Source organism: Lissotriton vulgaris, chromosome 8, assembly GCF_964263255.1.
Source record: "Lissotriton vulgaris chromosome 8, aLisVul1.2, whole genome shotgun sequence".
NCBI classification, from domain to species: Eukaryota; Metazoa; Chordata; class Amphibia; order Caudata; family Salamandridae; genus Lissotriton; species Lissotriton vulgaris.
The window spans coordinates 1,228,472,340-1,228,496,454 of record NC_141696.1 but is presented as its reverse complement, the minus strand read 5'-3'; the positions used below and the strand labels follow the sequence as shown (position 1 = coordinate 1,228,496,454).

Here is a 24,115-nt window from a genome sequence, read left to right as displayed (position 1 = left end):
CGGGCAGGCAGGCAGGCAGGCTCGCTCCAGGTTGCTGCTGCTGGGTGTCTCCCGGAGGAGGGGCCGGAGGAGGCGCGTGCAGTGGGCTCGTCCTCTCCAGCTGCCAGCCGGCCCTGATGGCAGGGCACTGACGGGCCCGGGGTTTGCAGCTCGCGGACGAGTGTGCGCCCCAGCAGCTGCTTCCCAGCCCCACTCCACGGACGGGCGTGCGATGCGGGCGGGCAGCTGATGCCCGGGTCCCAGAGCCGCCTTTTGTTTCTGGCCCATGATGTCTGCATGGGAGGGATAGACGACCGCGCTGGTGAGGAGGAGAGCGCGGGTACCACCCCCGGAGGTGCATCGCAGGACCGGCGCTGCCTTCGATGACAGCTCCCTAGGAGGGAACGCAGAGCTGTCTGTGGGGGGCTGCACCCCTCTCCAGGCCCTGTCCGTCTCATCCGGGCTCTCCCCATCCCCTGCTGCCCCTGACAGCCTCCTCTGCAGACGGCGGGTACCTGCCCGGGGCCTCCCGGCGCCTCTCTGCATGCGGCAGCCATGGCCAGCCAGCAGGACTCGGGCTTCTTCGAGATCAGCATCAAGTACCTTCTGAAATCGTGGAGCAGCAGTGAGTACACGCAGGGCGGCGCGGCCGGCGCAGGGGGCCATGGTGCCATGGTGCAGGGGCTTGGGGGGAGCGCGTGAGTCAGGGAATTGTGCGTTCGCAGGATGCGCCTCAGTGCCTGGGAACATGTCCTGTGTTTTTAGCCGTCCTAAGGCCTTTCGTGAAAAGCCAACGCGCCCGAGCTTTTAAATGCCCTTCATTAAGTCAAAGCCCCGTGGTGAGATTAGCGCAGACATTGCCTCATTGCAGCCCGAAAGACCCCTTTCCCCCAGCTCCTGCGTGTGCGTGGATGGAGCGCCGGTGATGCGCGCGCGCACTTCCTGCCTGATGTTTATCTGGTAACCTTCAGACGCGCACATCCCTGCCTATGCCGGCTCCAGGCTGCGGTGGGCATGCCCATGCGCCTTTTGTGATTTGGTTAACAAAAAGAGCCATTCTGCAAACACCCTTGTCCGCCTTGCTTGGCGGGTGCTGTCAGTGTGAGCATGGGGGTAGGGTGGCATTTCCAGCCCGCTCTCCTCGCCTATCTCTGGTGCGGTAGTTCGCCACAGACGTCATGTCATCCCGCTGAAAGGCCAACCTGTTTAGTTTGCAGGCGCGGAGGATACGGGCTGCAATGTAAACAGGCAGGCGGAGCTGCCCCGGCCTGGCCCATCTGCGGCTTTCATGTTTTTAATTCAATAGCGAGCGATGCCTTGCCCCTCATCCAACGGGCAGCTCTCGCTGCCGTCCTGTCCAGTGCTGAACCAGGCTGCTCTGGGGGGATTATCTGCCGCCAGGCTGGTGGCGTTCAGCATCCCCAGCCTTTGAAAGTCTGGTTAGAGGGTGGTGGAGGGGAGGCCCGGAGCGGCGCACCTGCCCTCCTTGGCCAGGACTGGCCTTTCCATTGGGATGTGAGCTGCCGTCCCTGGAAAGCAGCGTCCTGCGTCTGTGCAGGGAGGACCAGGAACGACGGGATAGGTCTGCGCCAGTCTCACTTTGTTTACACAGATGATGCTCCGGGCATTGTCGCAGGGGCCCGCAGGCCTAGAAGGGCCTTTGAGAGCTAACAGTGAAGGCGCGTTGTCACAGAGCTGTGTCTGGTGGCTCAGTGGACTAATGCACCCACTGCAGGAGCCTGTGTTCGAGCTCATGGTCACGGGTTCAAATCCTGGCGGATTCACTCAGCCTTTCATCCATCTGAGGTCGATAAAATGAGTACCATTGAGTTGGCTAACAATAAACATCTGTTATTCATCCCCAAGATACCCTGTGGGTGCACCTTATGTTACAGACATGGAAGCCTCTTGTAAACAGAGAGCTGTGCGGCAGGACTCCCTACAACCCTCAGGTGTATGGGAGCAGTAGTTGGTGCTGCCTAGGTCAGGCTACCAGAACATTACATTTTCAATCCAGAACTCTACACGTTTCCCTTAACTTCAAAGCAGGGGCATGGCTGTCACTACTGCCGGAGCTGCAGCAGCACCAGCGAGTAGAGGCGTGTGGGAGGCATTTTACCACAACAATATCTGCCTCAGCTACATAACCTTGGTTCGGGGGATTTCCCCCAGTAATGGAGCCTGTGGGTCTCATGAGACCCAAACGGCGCAGATTCCAGCCATTTATGAAAGCTAGGTTTAGCGTTTTAGGCCCCAGGATATATTACAACATGGCACCGAGGCGAGGCCTGGCTGCCAAGTCTTCTAGGCTGAGCTAAGTTGCAGGAAACTAAAATAAAGATACCCAAAAAGCCCTAAATGAAGATTAAGAGAAGGAAGAGCGTGAAGTGCAGCATAATGTTTTTCCATTATAATACAACTTGTAATTTGACGCTGCTGTCAACCCTGGCAATATATATCAAGGTGCAGTACCAAAGCAAATTACTGAAAAACAATTGCTGAAGCAAAGTCTAACTTAAAACTCATTTTTTTAAATGTGGCAACCAAGGCCTACATGTTCTAGTTCGCCCTCCATATGTTGCTGATAATTAAATTAATTGTAGCATTATGTAGTTCTTTCTCCCCAATTGTGGGGTGCCAGAGCACATTTTTGAACAGGTAGCATGCTACACCATGGGCGAGTATGTGGTTAGTAGAGAATTGTATGTGTTGTGATCCTTTGTGCGAAGCATTTTGGTGTGCTGTGTGAGTGACGATAGAGGTGCTTCTACCATGTCTAGGGTTGTAGTGCTTAGTAGTGTAATGGAGAAGGAGGTGTGAGGAATAGGCATGCAAAAAATTATTGTAATGAGCTGGTGTTTGTAATCTACACTGCAGGTACAAAGTTATGGTCCGTGGGTTCTGAAATTCTAGAGGCAATGGGAAAGGCTAATAATCTGAATGGTCTGTGGTATAGGTGAAGAAGTGTGACTCACTGGTTAGAGCGGCAGACTCTGAAGCAGAGATCAGGCCCGGAACCAGGGTTCAAGTCCCGACGCGGCAGGGTCTTGGGCTCAAAGTCCGCGGACTCGATAATTCTCGCCTCGGCACCTACTCTAATCATGGGTCCCACGCTGCAACTCTGGGCAATAGCTTGCTTAATCTCCACAACGGCCCCTACAACACTGGGATGCCTGGCGTGCCCAGGAGGGGCATCTCACAGGGAGAGCCAGCAAGGGTTCCACACCATTATACAGCGCCGGGACGCCCCGTTGGGGCAGCTGTGCGCTTTACAAAATACACGACATTCACATTTACATAGGTAACCCTCTTGCGGGCTAACCAGACTAAAGCGCATAGGCTGCTAGACCGCACCAACCTTGCCAGGGGGCAGCAGGATGCTTCGTATGTTTATACCAAAAAAGGGTCAATCCGAGAAGGCCTACTAATCCAGGTGGCAGCATGCTCAAAGCAAAGATGATCTTAGACAAAGAAAATGTTGCCAAATGGACAAGAACCCAAGTTGTTGACTTGAACAATAGCCAGGAAATATTTAAAGACAGAAGGTACTTCCTACTCCTTCTTGATTACAGCTCACGAGAGAGGAAAGAAATGGAAGAACAATCAAGGTTGGCAGTCTGAGCAGAAACTGTACATTCTTTAAAAGGCTCAGATTCCATCTACTCGTGCTAGACAAAAGAGGACCAACATTTTTTATCGCGCATCAATATCTCAACAGCCAACTCATCAAGCCACCCCTATGCTTAGCAATTATTGCTGTAATTATTTTTCCATGTCTGATGGATGTTTATTATCTTTTAAGTTTTGAAGTTAGATTTTCACAAAATGTCCAATTTGGTTCTTATTTATTTAAATGCTAGCAGACACCTTTATACAATATATCTATTCATCTATCATAATATATGTTATGTGTATAATATGTTATATGTAATATTATATCTTTCTCACTATTTCACCATAAGTAGTGTTTTAGAATAAACGCTGTAGAAAAATAAGATATAAAGCCCATAATCTGTTGAATGTAGTGCACTCCTTTGATGTCATCCATGTGCTTTGTACATGTCTAATCTCAGTGCGGTAACAGACACACTGCTTTTCTCACTGCAGCAAGGATATTTGCATTTCATAGAGGAAAGCCTTTTCTTTACAGGGCTTTTGCATGCTGGAGTCAGGACATTCTATTTAAGACCAAGAGCAAATATTGTTAATAATGAATCATTTGATTGGAAAAAAAAGGCATGCTTCATAAATGGCCGGAAACCTGCACGGTCGGCATAGCATAGGTGCCTACTACAGGGGAAACTCCACTGACCCAATATAGCATAGTAGAGGCAGACATTGTAGGGGTGCAATGAGCCCCACACACCTCTACTCTCGGGTGACACAGCAACTCCAGCAGCAGTGTGCGCCTCTGCTTTGAAGTTAAGGGAACTGTCTAGAGTCCTGTATTGCCAATGTAATGCTCCAGTGCACCTGGCGTAGGCAGCACCAACTACTGCCCCTTTACATCAGTTGGTTCCCTTGATACTCTGACAATGGACACGGGAGAAACACCCCAGAATACGCAGGGAAACATTTCAGTATTTAGCATGACTTCCTCCATGCTTAGCCCGTTGCCAGGTGTAGCTCCTGGATTTATAATACCAGCAGCCCTCTGTTGAAATGTCTGGTAACAAAAAAATTGTCTGTTTCGTCTAACTTGTTCCTGTAACTGAAGCAGCTGGCTTATGAAATATGAAGAGGCAGCCAATTTTCGGGTTTTAAACAACCTGTCAAAATTATCTATTTTACCTTCCAAAGAGAAGAACGAGTGAGTTTTCTCATATTATAATTTTTGAGGGTTTCTCCAATCTAAGATTTGTTTGCTTTTTTTTTGCTTCTAGTCTGTAACCATAATATCTTTTAACCCCTTCGATGCTGATGACGGCCCCCAGCCGTCATGCACTACGGTGGGCGTGTGCTGATGACAGCTGGGGGCCGTCATAAACCCGCCCACTCGCGATTCTGCAGCACAGGCGCAGAATCGTGGCCGCGCCCAAGGGGTCAATCCTAAAATGATAATATTACTAGTAAACACGTTTCATACTGTACCAGGAAATTCCAAGTTGCTGGAGCAAGCATATACATTAGGAAAAATCTGAAATAGATTACAAAATAGAAAATAAATAAATGAGAAGAACTGACTATTTCTTGTGTTGGATGTTCAGAGTTTTCATTAATATGTTTAGTTTTCTATTCACCTATGGATACTGGGAAGACCATAGGTGAAAGGTCTTTATGATTGATAACCTCACACACATAAACCATTTTAGGTAAAATATTAAAACCACTGATAGCAATTTGGTGAGTGGTTGTTAAGCATTTTGCTCTGCAGAGTGCTAAATGCGTCAGAATTTCGTATTTGCCATCATAGTTGGGGAAAATGAAGCTAGAGAATGTTATTTGTGGCAATTTTAATACTTTAAAGGCAACTATCAATCACGTGTTCAACTAACTCATTATTTAAACCAACTTGTGTGTGTTCTGAAATTCGAACTTTATACCCAGCCTTACCTAATCGACGTCTTTCTAGATCAGACTGTCACCTTAAGTAGATCTCTTGGTACTAGTGACATATACTAGATATCTGTCACCCTATTGAATTGTATTCATTTTATTGACCATGAAGGATGAAAGTCCAGATGAAGCTGGCTGGAGTCAAACCAGTGACTAGGGCTTTAAACACAGACTCCTGCAGTGTATGCATTAGTAGTCTGCTGAGTGACTGTTTCTTTGCCACCTTGGGTTATTTGTGCTGCAGAACAATGCTACGAGCTCCCGCTCGCTTGTATGTGTGTTCACATCTGCTGTAACAGAGCCCTGTCGGAGAAGCCACTTCCATCCTGGAGCAGGCTTGTGTCTCCTTCCAAAGACCTCGGCCAGCTCAATTATAAGTAACTTTTGGTACTGTAGTGAATGTTCTGAAAATCCAATCTACTTGGAAACATGGATTTCGTTTGAGATGTACTTTTTGTGATGATTGGTGGTGAGAGTGTGGTGGTGAGAGTGTGCAAGGCACCACCTCATATCCTTGTACTGGTACCTTATAAATAGCAATTCCAAGATATCTGGCCTAGCAGTGACATGCTTTGTCAGTTGTAGGGATACCAGCACCATGATGTTGACCGTGATATGGTACATATTTGTTAATTTATTCCTTGTGTCCTTAGAATGTAACTTCCCCTTTTCTCCAGCGATATTCAATATCATGCAATTTAACAAATCTAAATTTAAGACCTCATGTTCTTGTCCCTCTTTTCTGTCACTTAGTTTAATATGATCTTTTATCTTCTGTTCTCCCTTCTCTCTTTTAATTCGCATCCCTTTTCTCAATGTAGCCTCTTTTCTTTAATTCACTCTCTTCTGATTATCTGGAATGTCTCTTCTCTCTCTGCAGCTCATTATCTTTCGAATGCATAATTCTTTTATGATAATAACTTAGCTCAGTTTGGCTGAGAAAAATACCCCAAAACCTACAGTTGACTTGTTTGAAAGATTAAAGTCTAAGACAGCCGTGTCAGAATTCACAGGTCAGACTTTTGAGAGCCATTGTATTAGACCAAATTAACGACAAGTATCAAAAGGCACAGGGTCAAGGTACTTATGGTGAGAGATACATATTCTAGTTATTCTTGGTATTTTGGTCTATCTCTAGCCTAAACTCTTCTCTGTCCCTACATAGGCTATCCACTCATGGAAAATTCTGACATACACTTTGTTACCAAGACATACTCAACATATTCCTGCACAACAGTACTTTATTAAAGCAAAGGCTCCTAAGCGATCTGATAAAGTTGGATTTACAGTCCAACTTGATGTTCTCTATCAAATAAACTTGCCCATTCACTCAAAGTAGGATAGTCATTCTATGGTGTTTGTTTATTAGAACATTCGACTGTTGAGCGCTACATTGAAGACAATGAGTGCTCCAGGCTACTAATGGCCGGTAGAAGCCTGGAGCATCAACATTCCAATGTTTGTTTACAGCAACAGCTATGAACAAAGGCATCACGGAGCCAGAGGGAATTTCAATCCCTTCGGGCTCTTTGAGGCCATTGACAAATTAGAACATTCTGTCCTCTTGGGGAAGAATGTTCTAATAGCCTTCGAGCCCTCTGTAGCGATCTCTACCAACCATTAAAGGCCTGTTCCCTTGTTAAAGGCCCTCACTTGGGCCTTTAAAACTGGAGAGAGCCTTTAATGGCTGGTAGATGCCACTACTACAGCTCTAAGGCTATAATATACTTCTGGGACTACTGGTTTTTGTGTCCTATTGGTTGCATAAAGTAACACCAAATGAATTATTCTGCATGGATAGGACCACTATCTCTATCAAACTCTGCTTTGGGTTATTCTTTCAGTCTACCAGGATAGGATTACGTGTCGGCCATTTTGAGAACATGTGGGATAGTCTATGTGATGATTTTAGCAACACACAAAAGTTTATATGAATAAAATAGTAGCACTGCTCCTTAAAGTGAAAGCTATTCTAAGCAAATGTGGCACATTTCACCATTTTAGCAAATTGACTCCATCTGCTACATAGTTTAACCTTCAGTTAAAGGCTAGAAACAGAAGTGACAAAACATCCAATAAACCAGATCGAATTATAAGGCAGCAATCAGTGAATACCACAAAGCTACCTTGAATATGAAACATTTATTTTACTGCGTTAAAAATAAAGATGCTGACAACTCTAGTGAACATTTTCCAGGACCACTTATTAAATGCCTTGCCTTCAAGCACTCCTACATAAATCCATTCCATCCAATATGTTCTGTGATGAGCTCTTCTTTATTAGTTTAGGATCAATAAAATAAATATTAGAGTTAAAGTGACAGTAAGCCTGATTTCGACATAAGTATTGACGCCATTGTCCCTTGTGTACATTCATCACCTGCTGAAACTGGAGCATATTGTTCAGTACAAAAGTGATGTGTCAGGGAAAATTTGTGGGCACCATCGTGTTCGATATTTAAAGCACAAAGTTTAAAAAATGATGCTCCAGGGATGTGAAGCGACCACTCAAAGCTTCCAAGTAGGTGACAAGACTGCTCCAATCACAATCCGAATAATCTCAAACACCAATGTTCAAATCACAGAGTTTTCACAACAAGTTGGCGTAGATATAGTCTTCTCTTTATTTTCAATCTTCGCATACATCCAATACGAATTGTAGCCAACAGATGTTTTGTCAATGGCAGGTATACCAATGACTTCATCAGGGTTACAAGATAAATCATAGCGGTCGTTAGTTTATTACATTGTTGTGCTAATCCAAAATTATTGCTGATCATTTTGGATTAGCACAACAATGTAATAAACTAAAGGATGGCTATGATTTATCGTGCAGAGCCCTGATGAAGTCATTGGTATACCTACCATAGACTAAACATGTGTTGGCTACATTTCGTATTGGATGCATGCGAAGATTGAAAATAAAGAGAAGACCATATCTACATCAATTCATTGTGGAAAATCTGTGATTTGAACATTCGTGCTCTGGATTATTCTTTTTGGAACATATTGTTCAATGAATGTTGCATCCCTAATTGAGCTGGTACGTGTGAACTTTAAAAAAAATGCACAAGAATGTGTTCTGCATCTACTTTCACAAAATAAAGCCAACATCTCCTATAGATTAAATTCAGCAACCTTATCAGTACTTCCTAGCAGGGACGTGTGGTTCCCAATAGCTAGGAAACTGTGAACTTTGCTCTCTTTTGAAGATTGATTAAGGGCCTCCATTTCATTGCAGAAGTCTTGAAGAGAGCAGTCTGTGAACACAGCAAGACAGTTAGACAAATGGAGGCTTCTTCTTTCACACATGTCCTGTTTCAGGCCATGACATGGCTCAGGCTGCCTAGACGCAGCCTTAGTCTTGGATGCTGGACTGGGTAGATGCGTACAAGCCAACATTGTTGGTTTTTCTGGACTTTTCTGTCACTTTTCATATGTTTAATTTAGGTTTTGATCATTAGACATTAAATGGACTCAGTCTTTGCCCAACCAAACTGAAAAACTGGTAGCACTTGGTGACTTTAGATACTGTGAGGGATCCCACACGCGTGACCCTCTGCTCTATCACCATATCAGTAATGACTGGTGCACTCCAGTTAGTAACTGATTAAGAAACCCCACTAAGACCTGCTGTTGTATTCTTATGAGACCTCATCTGCAGTAGGACTGGGAATTCAGTAACAAGGAAATGAATCTTAAATTGAAGTAGTCATTTTGAATCCTTGCTCCCGATGCCCCTTGCTTCAGACAAACCGTACAACTTCAAAGTAAATTTTCAACCCATGTGTTGACCAGTTCCTACATCTCCCTGCAGTACAAAACTAGGGCGTTCTAATGGAGACTTCTTACTTCTGCAGCATATTCAACAGGTTAAACATTATTAGCGACTACAGACTCTATGAAAAGGGATTCCACAGCTACCAGTATTGAACACCATATTGGATTAGGGGCCCTAATAAATAGTCATGTAGAGAGATGTGTTGTAAAGCCTTTAATGCAGTGGCACCTCAGCAGGATTTAAGTAAATTACAACTGGGCCAGAAAAGCTGGGGTCCAGCTTGCAAGGATTGAGGAAAACAGCGAAGAAATACATTTTCTGCTGCCGTTTGCACAGAGGATCTTATTTATGATGGTGCTCGTGGTCATTAAATGCGTAACTGTCAAAGACACACAATCAGAAGTATGCTAGCAAGATATACACCTCAAAAAGAATTGCATGCTTCATATTAACTATTGGTATTGGTTTCCAATGAAAGTTGCAAGACAAAATTGTAGAATGCCTGTTGCCCCTCCATACAATTCATAGCCAAACAGTATTTACAGAGTCCCGGAAACAGTGTTTTATCTAAACAGGCCCACCTCTGAGCAACTGGCTCCTAGAAGCATTTAATTTTACAAAGCACGGTAACCAGAATTTCTGAGTAAAGTTCTCTCTCCTGACTTGAGGTGTTAGCTGCAGGTTTGAATTTTGTCAGGGCCAGCTTAGTTGTTCACCCTTCCGATGATTATGTATTGAGTACCATTATATTACACGACAGTAATTTCTGTATATTACAGCGATAATAAGTGGTAACATCTGGGTACTAATTTTATTAGAAATATTTTAAATGTCCAAACACACTCCATCATCAATTGGTGATTTGCATGAGCTGCTGGAACAGCCGTCGAATAAGACACCTATGTACATCACTGTCTCCATATGTGCTTCCCTATATGCCTACCCCCACTGTAGCTATCTCACTGTTGTTAATTTATTGCTTATTTAGGACTTTCCAGTCGAAGACCTTATGTGCAACCAAAGAAGCACTGTACAAATTAAATGTGTGTGTATATATATATATATATATATATATATATATATATATATATATATATATATATATATATATATATATATATATATATATATATACATACACACATATATATCTCAAGACCCTCCGGGGTCGAAACGTGTCATGGCTGCTGCTGTTCTGTTTGAGCAAAATAAAATCTAAATCTGCACCAAATCGTGGTCTGTGCTCAAGTTCCTGAGTGATTGAGGGAAGGGCGGAGTACCTTTGATATATATCTATATCTATACTAATATTATAAAGAGAGAGCCCAAACCTTTGAGGCGGGTAAGCTCCGGAACTACCGCGCCAATCAGAACACCCAATACAGCATTGGAAAGGTGAGTATAAGCAGATGGACATAGGCTATACACCAGCCCAATATATACATTACAATTGAAAAAGACTGTTTTGGGGCAAAGTAGTGCATTGTGGGCGTGGGCGTTCTGCTGTAAAGCAATGCTTGCGAAAAGTGTTCTGTGTGAGAATAGCGTTCTGACACGTCTTGAAGTGGGCGTGTTGTTTAGTTTTGTTGTGGGCGTGTGCCATCAGAGACACCGGAAGCATTGCGGAGAGGGGGAATAGCGTCCTTGGAGTTGTGGCGTTTGGCAGTGACGCTATGTGGGGCGTCTAAGTGCACCAAGCAAGTCTTTGGGGAGTGCGTGAACCTACTAAGGCACACGCCCTCAGTGTGCATGCCAGGACTGATCAGGGGCGTCGGCAGGAGCGGACACACACGTTCGCATTCTGCGGAAAGGACAACAAACCGCAGAGCACACGCTCACCTCCCGCGCAACAGAAAGAGGGGTTCTGAGCAGCCGCACAGGCAAGTCGCATGAAACAATAAATGTACTATGCCATGAACTTTAAACAAAACTTTGCCTTGCCTATTCTAACCATTTAAGACATTCTTTTTCGTACCCGGACAACGTCGGGACTGGCTGCTAGTATATATATATATATATATATATATATATATATATATATATATATATATATATATAGATAGATAGATAGATAGATAGAGATATATATATATATATATATATATATATATATATATATATAGATATAGATTTATATACACATTTTAAACAAGGAAAATAATTACATATTTTAGACAAAGCAAAGAAAGAATGCTGTAGTAACAGCTGCCAGCATCTTGGAGCTGTGGACAGAGAGGGTGTAAATTGACCCAAAATATACAAACTTTGCAAGGGTTCCTGGCTGATGGAGAGAGGCTCGGAGGCAGAGCACAGTAGCCTGAGGGCTTGTCTTGAGGTGCACTTTGCCTGTATTGTCCCCTATCCACTAGGCTGTCCTCCATATCTTTGGGACATATCGGCTCGGAATTGGGGCCACAGGCCTTTTTTTGGGATAGAAACGTTTTAGTATTTACCAGTCAAGCAGTATGAAAAAAGGGCTGCTTGATTTACGACCTGGGATACAGAAGGGTTTGATTCAGCGGTCATGGTAAATTATGGATTGCGCAGAATTTGCTACATAAATCATCATTTATAACTTGCAAATTTCAACAAGGGACGTTTTCCTAGTTCAAAAGTGAAAAGTTACAAATACTTTGCATAGGCAATGTAATGCCTATATGACACTTAACTGGTGCAGTGGCCCCTGCTAGGAACGGGGGTGGGGGGTAGTGGAGGGGTGTTAGAAAGAAAAAGAAAGAAAACTTACCTTCAGAACGCCGGCCACCGCCTCGCCTTCGTTCTCCCACTCGGCTCCTGGAAGCACGCAGGCTCTCAGGCTCAACCGTGCCTTACAGCAGTGTTGTGATTGGTCTGAGTGCCGTGCAAAGCTCTGAGAGGGTCTGGGGGCCTGGGCATGTTCTCCATGAAGCTGTAATGCAGCCTGGGCGGAGGACATGCAAAGTGTGCATGACTGTGTGGCCGGCTAAACCGCCATGGGCACTAAAGTGCCCACCAGTCTTCCTATTGCTGGCTGTGATGACCACTTAGCCCTGCCCGCACTGTGAAACTGCTGTATTATGGAAAAATAAAATAATGTAGAGTTAATATCATATTATTTTTCCTTTTTCCACTGCTCAAGGAGCAGTGAGGCGGTGCTCCTCCTCCTTAGCTGCGGAGCCGCCACTGTGTGTTTCACCTGTTGATCGTGCTGTAATAAGGAATTAAGAACTCAAGATTCTTCCCTCTGCCTAAAACAATGCAATCAAATACAGTTTTTGCAATCATTTAATGGAGCCTACAATTACTAATTCATTGTACGCATTAGTGATGGCACAAAGCTTGGCTAAGTTGTATAAGGATATATTTCAAACGGCAATGACTAACTATCCATATATCGATGCGAAAAACATCCGTTGAAATAAGGTGACAATCAGAGATGCAGTTAATGGTAAAAGTGCCCTGTGCTTGTTTTATAATATCAGGCCTTTGCAAGACATTTAGAAACAGTAAACTGCCACATTGCCTTCGCTAATGGAAAGCCTGGGTTTCAGCCAGGTATTTCTTGTGTCCAAGTACAGTGGGCTTTTCTGGCAGCAAGTTGCATTGTATTGCGATTTTACACTAAAAACACATACATGTCACTTAGAAGTACTCTAAAGGTATGGTACCTTAATGTTGCAGGTGAGAGGAAACAGGTTGCCAAGTAAAACATTAATCTATGTGCCTGGACCCACCACTTATAACCGCGTAGCATCCAGCACAATGTCACATCCAACCATTTTTGGACTGACGCATAGAATTTTGCAATACCCGTTCTTCTGTCACAGTGTACCCCCTCCCTCCCACACCCTCATAATCAACACAGATGTAGTCTAACATGATAATTGAAAGGCATAGATTCAGTGCCATAAGCAGAGTAAGACACTGTAAGGTTAAATCCCCGAGAGTCGTGTAGCCTATTGCAGCCTGCCAGAGTGGTGTGAAAATGTGTTACTTATGCCTTATCCACATTTTCTGGAGCCACTTTTACAGGGCCAGTGTGTCAAGTTTTTTTTTTTTTTTAACACATGAAGAATCAAGGCATTTGGTTCGATGCCAACCTTTCATTTGATAGAAAAGTTTCTAGCGTCGCTGGAAAATGCTTTGACATTCTGAAAATAGTGAACACAATCTTGGGCCTCCTCCCTGAAGCAGCTAGACATTCAATAGTCCAGGCACTAGTTATTTCTAGGCTAGACTATTGTAACGTGCTCTATTTTGGTATATCTCAAAACAGAGTGAGTAAACGAGGGTGCAGAATATAGCAGCGCGTTTGCCGCTCAATCACACAAGGCGCTCATCCATTAGAACGACCCCCATGAAACTTCACTGGCTTCCGGTACGTAAAATAGCTGTTTATTAAGCTATGTGTTTCTGTCACAAAGATATCTGGCTTTATTAGTGAAAGCATATCAACCTGGAAGAAATGTCTGTAGGGGCCTCACTTGTTGCGATCCCACAGGTCAAGAAAGCACAGATGGGAGGAAGTTCCTTCAGTCCAGGGGCGGACTTAGGCATGTGCAAGCTGTGCACCTGCACAGGGCCACCAAACCCCAGGGGCCACCACGCCTATATATATCCTTAATATAATAATCCTCTGAGGATGGATACATATTTGCGTGGCGTCTCCTGGCAGGGATTTGGTGGCCTCCGGCTCTGTTCCACTTCCAAACACCCTGACCCTCCCCCTCTTCACTGGCCTCGGCGCTCCGCCCCACCCGGACCCCCTCTTCCGGGGACTCCCACCTACGCTCCCTGCCCAGGGCCCCTGCTCCCTGCCGCCAAAATGTGGAACACTTTGCCTCCGGTCTTATGACAGGAATGCGCAGAACCACTCTTTCCAAACAGATCTAATTCTTGAGAAGTTGGTGCGGTTAGGCCTCTATAGCCAGAGTAAGAATCCTTAGTGCAGGAGAAACCAGGAGCTTTACAAATCATGTATTATTATTACATGATTGAAACAATTGTTTTTGCCCCTATAGGAAAATGCCTTTGTAAACTGTGGTCGTGGTGTCATGATTTTCAACAAAGGCCTGTCAGTCCTATTAAACAGGGCTCATGAGGATTATTGGTGTTTCACATGCAATTCAACAGGACATTTGCATTCCTTCATCATATTAGCATGAGTAGGTAGAGGACGAAGATGGTCCGGTGCTGTGAGTCTGTTTAAAGTTTCCTTGCTGATCCATACATTGAAACTATAAAAAAAAGAATAAACGCCCTCTGCAAATAAGTCATTTAAAAGTTTTTTTGGATCATTGCAAAATGAAGTATTGATGGACAATATAGGGATAAACTTTGGAAAATATTGCTGACCATTCCAATAGCAATCGGGGCAGACCGCAACATCAGAATATAGAGTCATCAAGTCCACAGTAGGGAGTGATGGATCAGAGTTCAAAGGTAAGACTTATAGATCCTCTATATTTTCTTAATCTGAAGACAAAAGTAGTGTTGTGTCCAGTGCCGACTTCAATTAAGAGAAATGATTACAATGGCAGTAATTGTCTTGAATAATTGCTGCATTCTCTCCATTGAACCTGAATTTTGAGAGTGGTACATAAGTTCGTCTGGCTCAGCAAGAAGTTAGTTGATGTTTGTATCATCTATTCTGTTGAGACATGAGATGCGGGCCAAAAGTGTCTGCTCTTTTTAACCCGTTTCCCTACTATGCAGCACTTCTTTAACATCTTGCATAATTAGTGCCCTGGTGTCTGCTTTAGCGAGGTCACATATGATGCTGCTGCTGCTGCTAAAATTAAACACTAAGTAGACATGTGTTCAGCCCTGGATCTCTGGCATGATCTTCATCCCTTCAGCATCCTGATTCAGCCCTACTTTGATGTCATGGAATCTCTTGAGTGCTGACAAAGCTTTCAGGGGAAGTGCTGAGCGGACAGCTGACTGCATGAATTCAAGCAATTTGCTGAGCCCAGAGACTGACCAAAGCAACAAAAAAAACAGGAGAGCACTTTCCACACAATTACTAAAACAGCAGCAATTCACCTCTTGGGAATAAATACAAGCATCAGGCCTAGAAAAAACGAAAACGCCAAAGAACGTCAAATAGCATCCTATCAAAAAATTGTAGTCCAAGTGGCAACAGTAGTATATTGCCACTTGCATGTGGTGTGGCATTTGTGCAGAAATGGAGCAATGGAGTCCATATACTAATGTTGTGGTTGCATAAGCTGTGGATAGTTTGGAGGAAACATGTAGCGTTGCTTTTAGTTAATTTACATTAAAGGATGCTGCTCTGGCAAATGCAAATGATTCCACATTACGTGAAATGAATTATTGTGTGCACAGTGGAAATGCAGGTAGCGGACAATGGAGCCACTATGCTCGTCAGGTTGTTTCTGAGCTTCCCTTTGAATGGGGATGTGAGGTCAGTACATGCAGGAATGCTTTGTGCACCATGAAAGGTAGTGACAGGAAGTGCAGGACATTGACTGGATCAGACAATGCCAGTATTCATTTTGAGCTATGCAAACAGGTGGGTTTTGTGTATTTACAAAGAAGAAGTCAATTTCATTCTCACAGAAGAGATGGATTTTGTTTTGTGCTTTATGAAACCGTTGTCTTTTTAGTTGAGCTATGCACGAGTGGAATGCCTCTACTTTCTATCTGAATGCAAACACTTAAAATTAGTGTTTTATTAGCTAATTATTTTCTTTGTGTGTTTGTTTCTTCCCTTACTGAAGTTAACCTATGTGTTCGCATTTTATTGGAAATGGTTACATTGCTTATATTTACAGTAGTTATATAAGACGTTATAAAGATCATAAAAATGTTAAAACTATTTTTGTAAAATTAATTTAAAAAAGAATGTGAGTTCCTTCAAGACGGACACATGACTCTTTCTGTCTCTTGTTCTGTCCCTGATGCCAATCTTCAGTGCGTCCTTGTGTTATACTGGGATGTGAGGTAGTGTGGCTCACTGGTTAGAGGCGGCAGACCCGAGAGCAGAGGACGGCCCGGGACCAGGGTTCGATTCCCGGCGCGGCAGGTTTCTGGACCAGGGTCAGCGGACTCGATAATTCTCTCGCCTCGGTGCCCACTCTGATCAGCGATCACACTCGGCAACTCTGGGCATTAGCTTGCCTCATCCTCACTAACGGCCCCACCAGACCGCCGGGGATGCCTGGTCTCACCCTGGAGATACCCATTAAGGAACCATCTCTCAGGGAAGCCAGGAAGGGTTTCGCAGCGGTCGAAGCGCCTTGGGACCCTCCGGGTAAGTAGTGCGCTATATAAATGCCTATACATACATACTTGTGTGACTTTGTAACAGATTAATGCTGCATTGTTGAGCTATGACTCTTGTGGGTCCCCCTCATGCACCTCATGTGAACATTGTCACATGGCATGTAAAGTGCTCTGATACCTTCAGGTCTAGCTGGCGCTACATACAACTCAAAATAATAATAACAAGCATTGGAAATGCAATAGGTCTCGCAGCATTAGAGTTAGTGCTTTTAGAATTGTTTATGGGTTTTTTTTGTAAATCTTTAGCATTTTTGTTTCCTGTAGCCAATGCTAAAGAATTACAAATAAAAAAAGCCATAAACAAATCTAAAAGCTCTAACTCAAATGCTCCGAGACCTATTGCACTGTGTGAGGGTGAGGGTGAGTGAGGGTGAGTGAGGGTGAGTGAGGGTGAGTGAGGGTGAGTGAGGGTGAGTGAGGGTGAGGGAGGGTGAGGGAGGGTGAGTGAGGGTGAGTGAGGGTGAGTGAGGGTGAGTGAGGGTGAGTGAGGGTGAGTGAGGGTGAGGGGTTGAGGGTGAGTGAGGGTGAGGGGTTGAGGGTGGGTGAGGGTGAGGGGTTGAGGGTGAGTGAGGGTGAGTGAGGGTGAGTGAGGGTGAGGGGTTGAGGGTGAGTGAGGGTGAGGGGTTGAGGGTGAGTGAGAGTGAGGGTGAGTGAGAGTGAGGGTGAGTGAGGGTGAGGGGTTGAGGTTGAGGTGTTGAGGGTGAGTGAGGGTGAGGGCGAGTGAGGTGTTGAGGGTGAGTGAGGGTGAGGGGTTGAGGTTGAGGTGTTGAGGGTGAGGGCGAGTGAGGTGTTGAGGGTGAGTGAGGGTGAGGGCGAGGGGTTGAGGGTGAGGGTAGGTGAGGTGTTGAGGGTGAGTGAGGGTGAGTGAGGGTGAGTGAGGGTGAGTGAGGGTGAGGGTGAGTTAGGGTGAGGGGTTGAGGGTGGGTGAGGGTGAGGGGTTGAGGGTGGGTGAGGGTGAGGGGTTGAGGGTGAGTGAGGGTGAGTGAGGGTGAGGGGTTGAGGGTGAGTGAGGGTGAGTGAGGGTGAGGGGTTGAGGGTGAGTGAGAGTGAGGGTGAGTGAGAGTGAGGGTGAGTGAGGGTGAGGGGTTGAGGTTGAGGTGTTGAGGGTGAGTGAGGGTGAGGGCGAGTGAGGTGTTGAGGGTGAGTGAGGGTGAGGGGTTGAGGTTGAGGTGTTGAGGGTGAGTGAGGGTGAGGGCGAGTGAGGTGTTGAGGGTGAGTGAGGGTGAGGGCGAGGGGTTGAGGGTGAGGGTAGGTGAGGTGTTGAGGGTGAGTGAGGGTGAGTGAGGGTGAGTGAGGGTGAGTGAGGGTGAGTGAGGGTGAGTGAGGGTGAGGGGTTGAGGGTGAGGGGTTGAGGGTGAGTGAGGGTGAGGGGTTGAGGGTGAGAGGGTGAGTGAGGGTGAGTGTGGGTGAGGGGTTGAGGGTGAGAGGGTGAGTGTGGGTGAGTGTGAGTGAGGGTGAGTGAGGGTGAGTGTGGGTGAGGGTGAGTGAGGGTGAGTGAGGGTGAGGGGTTGAGGGTGAGGGGTTGAGGGTGAGTGAGGGTGAGTGAGGGTGAGTGAGGGTGAGTGAGGGTGAGGGTGGGTGAGGGTGGGGGGTTGAGGGTGAGTGAGGGTGAGTGAGGGTGAGTGAGGGTGAGTGAGGGTTCATTCAGCGGTGTAGACAATGTAGTGGCAGCAGGGCATGACGTCCCTCTCCAGACTCTCGCATCAAGGCGCTCTATCAGAGTACAGACTTTCCTATCTTGAAGGGAAAAAGTAAACTCGCACCAGAGTATTCCAATATAAAAATCCATAGCTTTAAATCGGAGACCCTTCAAAGTATACGCACCTTACTTAACACGTTCTGAGAAGCTACACACTGGAAATAAGGCATTTTGGGTTAAAAGCAAAAATAGCTTGGCGGCGCGACAAATAATTTGCTTGTGCAGAAAGAAAAAGGTGTGTTATTGATAAAGATGTGGTTCCTCATTTAAAACCGCCGGGCTACCTTGGCAAATAATTCACACTCATCCCCCACAGCCCAGGTAAACCGACCCTGCTCATATTGAGCCCGCAATTCCACCCTGTTCATGAAGGAGTAAGAATAAGGTGTAAGTAATGAAACGCTTACCCTGCTGCAGCCTGCCAAAGTGTCAACTCCGACAAAAGCCCTAGCATTCCTCCCTGCCCTGTTGCCAGGCCAACTCACAGTGAGGCAGGAAAGCGAGAGACTGGCTCTAATAACCCCCTTTGGAGGAGAGAGAGAGAAGGAGCTGGGAGGCGACAGCAGGGCGGAGCTCCTCTCGGCTTCTGTTAATGAAACTCCAGGAAATGAGTCAGTGCCTACTAACACATCCCTTCTATACAACTGGGCATCAAGTTACCGACCACCCACTCAAAACAGGAGTGCTCTGGGACAACGGCTGCAACTGCCTGGAAGAGTAAAAGGCGGAGAACGTGGTTGCGCCGAGTGCCAGGGCCCAGAGGAAGGGGCAGGTCGGAGCAGACGACTCGAGAGCACCAGAGAAAAGGCATAATGGCAGCCTCCATGGGAGGCGGGCACACTAGATTCAGCATGACCAACTGTCTAGTGGCCCCACGCCATCTGCTGCGCCGTCAGCCTGTCCCGATTCCAAGACGATCGCAAACTGCATTTTGGGGCTTGCAGTTTCGCTTTTACACTTGCAAGCCTGGACTCAACATCCCATCATGCAAAGTGCTGGAGGTTAAAAACGTCAAGCATGCCTTTAGGCGTCTAGGACATGAGAGCAACTACAGAACACAATCAGAGGTCCCGTCCAACGACAGTATTCAAGGCGACCGTTTTTGTTGAGTGTGCTTTGAAACAGACTTTAATCGCTTGCGCGTCCTTTCTATAAAAGCTTCATTTCAGAGTATAATGAAAACATGCACTTTGTGCTGCGCAGCGTCCTTAGCACTAGAAACTGCATACAGTACTTGATAGACAACTATTGGCAAACGTATCTACTCAAATATGGCGACTGTCTATGCCTACGTGAAAAGCCTAACCGTTTTAATGGGGCCGATTCAAAACCACCTAAAAGTAAAAGAAAGTCTCGGAAGATGTGTAATGCGGTTCTCTATTGTGGCTAGACCGGAATAACATTTTATGATGTAATCCGAGATACATAATCTTGTCAACAAAAAAACGATACTCCCGAAAATAAATAAAAAGTAGCCTATACACACAACACTAATTAAGAAAGGAATTGAATTAGCCAAGCCGTGTTTTGATGTTTTCTCAATCTTTCAATTACGTTTAGAATAGCTTCTCAAGATGGCTGGCCGTCTATGTTCGACATCGGTAATCGTGCCCTTAAAGGTAATCTAACTGCAGCCAATGCGTAGAGTCACTGCATGTTCTGGAGGAAAAGGGATACCAGCTGATCGCAATATGTGGTGCCAGGGAGCGCTTGTTCCCCGTACCTTGGCAGCCCAGCCCGCTTTCAGCTGGAAACACGCCCACGTCCCGCAGAGGAGTGAGCCTGGGACAGGGGAAATATAACATTGTACAGAATGAAGCTAGACTCCTGCTGTATAACAGGCCACTTACATTAAAATGGTTATGTAACTTTATTTTTCTTTTGGAATGCATTTTTTCTTGATATTTGAGTTTGTAGATGTAAAAACTGACTAGCAGCCATGAAGCTATCTGGCAACCTCTATTGAAACAAGCCTTTCAACGTAACACGGCGGGCAGGGGAGGGGGCGGAGAGGGGAGAGGTGCGACACGGCAGGCAGGCAGGCAGGGGAGGAGAGTAGGAGGAGGAGGGGGGAGGAGAGTAGGGGAGGCACGGCCTAGCGGCAGGCAGGCAGGGGAGGAGAGGAGGAGGAGGGAGGAGAGTAGGGGAGGCACGGCCTAGCGGCCGTGCAATCAAGTAGTGAGGGGGCGGAGCTGGGGGAGGCTGTGGGAGAGATTAGGCAAGGCAGGCGGCTGGGGGCATGTGCACGCGCATTTAAGCTCAATGCGCATGCGCATTGAGCTTAAATTTCTCGTGCACTGCAAGGAATCGCCACGATTCCTTGCAGTGTGGATAAAGAGTGGATAAGTCGCAATACTCTCGCCTTGCTCGATGCGCATGCGCATCGACAGGCGAGACCTAATAAAGCGCTCTGACTCAGATGCTCTGTATAGACTTGTTATCTGTGATATGAACATTTACTGTTGAAGGGCGCTCTGATACCTTCGGGTCTAGCTAGCGCTATATAAAACTCTCAAAGAAATAAATAATTATTATTTTGAGTTTTATATAGCGCTAGCTAGACCCAAAGGTATAAGAGCGCTTTGTGTTGTGGGATGGCATTTGCAGGAGCAGCATGAGAGGATTCTTGGGAGTCATGATTGAACATTGCAGCATTAGGGAGGGTGTGGTGGGGTTCAATCAATCAATCAATCAATCACGGCATTTGTAAAGCACGCTACTCACCCAGGAGGGTCTCAAGGCGCTGGGGGAGAGGGGTATGTTACTGCTCAAACAGCCAGGTCTTGAGCTGCTTCCTGAAGGAGAGATGGTCTTGGGTTCGCCGAAGGTGGGTGGGGAGGGAGTTCCAAGTCTTGGCTGCCAGGTAGGAGAAGGATCTTCCTCCGGCGGTGGCTCTGCGGATGCGTGGTATGGTGGCGAGAGCGTGGCTGGTCGATCGTAGCTGGCGGGTGGGCGTGTAGAAGGTCATGCGGTCGTTGAGGTGCTTGGGGCCCAGGTCGTGGAGAGCCTTGTGTGCGTGGGTGAGGAGTCTGAACGTGATTCTCTTGCTGACGGGGAGCCAGTGCAGGTCTCTCAGGTGTCCGGTGATGTGGCTGTGTCGGGGGATGTCCAGGATGAGTCGTGCGGAGGCGTTCTGGATGCGTTGGAGTCTTTTTTGAAGTTTGGCTGTGGTTCCGGCGTAGAGGGTGTTCCCGTAGTCCAGTCGGCTGGTGACGAGTGCCTGGGTGACGGTCTTCCTGGTTTCAGTGGGGATCCATCTGAAGATCTTGCGGAGCATGCGCAGGGTGTTGAAGCATGAAGATGAGACGGCGTTGACTTGTCTGGTCATCGACATGGAGGAGTCCAGGATGAAGCCCAGGTTGCGTGCGTGGTCCGTTGGTTTGGGAGCGGTGCCCAGGGCCGGGGGCCACTAGGAGTCGTCCCAGGCGGAGGGTGATGATCCCAGGATGAGGACTTCCATCTTGTCTGAGTTCAGTTTAAGGCAGCTGTTCCTCATCCAGTCGGCGACGTCTTTCATCCCTTCGTGTAGGTTGGCTCTGGCGGTGGTGGGGTCGTTGGTGAGGGAGAGAATCAGCTGGGTGTCGCCGGCGTAGGAGATGATGTTGAGGTTGTGTTGGCATGCGATGGCTGCGAGGGGGCTCATGTAGACGTTGAAGAGGGTTGGACTGAGTAAAGATCCTTGTGGTACGCCGCAGATGACTTCGGTGGCCTCGGATCTAAACGGAGGGAGGCGGACTCTCTGGGTTAATCCGGCGAGGAACGAGATGATCCACTCCAGTGCTTTCTCTCGGATTCCGATGTTGCTGAGGCGCTTCACTAGGGTGCGGTGGCAGACAGTGTTGAACGCCGCAGAGAGGTCCAGGAGGATGAGGGCCGCTGTTTCCCCGTTGTCGATCAGGGCTCTGATGTCGTCGGTGGCTGCGATTAGGGCGGTCTCGGTGCTGTGGTTGGCCTGGAACCCGGACTGCGAGGGGTCGAGGGATCCGTTCGTCTCGAGGAAGGCGGCAAGCTGTCTGTTGACGGTCTTCTCGATCACTTTGGCCGGAAAAGGAAGGAGCCAGATGGGACGGTAGTTCTTGAGGTCGGTGGGGTCCGCTGTTGGTTTCTTCAGGAGGGCGGTCAGCTCGGCGTGCTTCCAGCTTTCCGGGAAGGTGGCGGTGTGGAAGGAGGAGTTGATGATGTCTCGGAGATGGGGTGCGATGATGGCGTCGGCTTTGTTGAAGATGTGGTGTGGGCATGGGTCGGTTGGTGATCCGGAGTGGATGGGGTTCATCGTGCGGGTGGTGTCTTCGGTGCTGATCTGGGTCCAGTTGCAGAGGGTGGTGGTGGTGGCGGGCGTTGGTTCGGTGGTAGGATGCGTGGTCTGTGCGTCGAAGCTGTTGTGTATGTCGGCGATCTTGCGGTGGAAGAACGAGGTGAGTGAGTTGCAGAGGTCTTGCGAGGGAGTGATGTTGTTTCCGGCGCTGGGGTTGGAGAACTCTTTGACGATGCTGAAGAGTTCCTTGCTGTCGTGGGCGTTGTTGTCCAGTCGTTCTTTGAGTGCCGTCTTCTTGGTGGCGCGGATCAGCTGATGGTGTTTGCGGGTGGCGTGCTTGAGGGCGGTCCTGTTGTCTGTGGTCTGGTCGAGCCGCCAGGCTTTCTCGAGGGTGCGGCAGTTCTTCTTAGATTCCTTGAGTTTGTCGGTGAACCAGGGGGTTTTCTTGCTGCCGGGTCTGCTGGGAGCGTTCTTTAGTGGTGCAAGGTCATCGGCGCAGGCGGTCAACCACTCGGTGAGGTTGCTGGCTACTTCGTTGGGGTCCGTTGTGCTGGTGGGAGTGTTCTGGCTGAGGGAGGCGGTGAGCTGCTCGGCGGTGATCTTGCTCCACCTCCGGCGGGGAACCTGTTGTGTGTGGTGGTGGGTCGTAGTTCTTCTGAAGCTGAAGTGGATGCAGCTGTGGTCGGTCCAGTGGAGTCCGGTGGCGTGGCTGAAGGAGATGTGCTTGCTGGATGAGAAGACGGGGTCAAGCGTGTGGCCGGCGTAGTGGGTGGGGGTGTTCACCAGTTGCTTGAGTCCGAGGTTGGCGAGGTTGTCCAGCAGGGCGGTGGTGTTTCTGTCGTTGTTGTTCTCCAGGTGGAAGTTGAGGTCCCCTAGGAGGATGTAATTGGCGGAGGGAAGGGCGTGCGGGCTAATGAAGTCTGCGATGTCTTCGCTGAATTGTGTGCGTGGTCCTGGTGGTCGGAAGATGAGGGTGCCTCGGAGGGTGGTCTTGGGGTCAGTGTGTATCTGGAAGTGCAGATGTTCGGCGGCGGTGAAGGTTTCGTCGGAGTTAGTCGAGATGCGGATGGTGTTCTTGTGTACGATGGCGATGCCTCCTCCCGTCTGGTTGACGCGGTCCTTCCGGGTGATCTTGTATCCGTCCGGGATGGCTATGGCGATGTCGGGCGCTGAGGAGGCGCTCATCCAGGTTTCGGTGAGGAAGGCGACGTCCGGTGCTGTCGCGTTGAGCAGGTCCCAGAGTTCCACGGCATGCCTGTGGATGGAGCGGGTGTTGAGCAGGATGCACTTCAGGTGGTTGCTGCTGGTGCTCGACTTGGCGGGGGTGGTGCAGGTCCGGTAGCAGGTGAATCGGCAGGCTTGGCAGGCGAAGGGTCCATGGGTGCGTCTCGGGGTTGCTCTGTAGCAGGCAGGGTTCCGGCCGGCATTGAGTGCGTTGAGAGTGGTGGCGTCGTAGGCCAGTCGGGTAGTCTTGCATCGGCTGCGCGTGGACACTGCGCGCACGCGCGGACTCTGCCATAAATGGAGAGTGGGGGGCGGAGCGAGGGAGGAGCAGCTG

General features: G+C 47.5%; 1 protein-coding gene across 4 annotated transcripts in view; it reads left to right on the top strand.

Annotated features, from left to right (window-relative positions):
* Nucleotides 1–24,115, top strand: part of FRY (FRY microtubule binding protein) — a 674,187-nt gene that overhangs the window by 125,175 nt on the left and 524,897 nt on the right. For 2 of the 4 annotated variants that reach the window (XM_086935133.1, XM_086935131.1), the window contains exon 1: nt 114–604. The exons of the other annotated variants lie outside the window; for them this stretch is intronic. In XM_086935133.1, coding sequence (XP_086791259.1) covers nt 535–604 — 70 coding nt within the window. In that variant the 5' untranslated portion in view covers nt 114–534. Of the gene's footprint in view, nt 1–113; nt 605–24,115 lie in introns of those variants that run through there. 4 annotated transcript variants of the gene reach the window in all.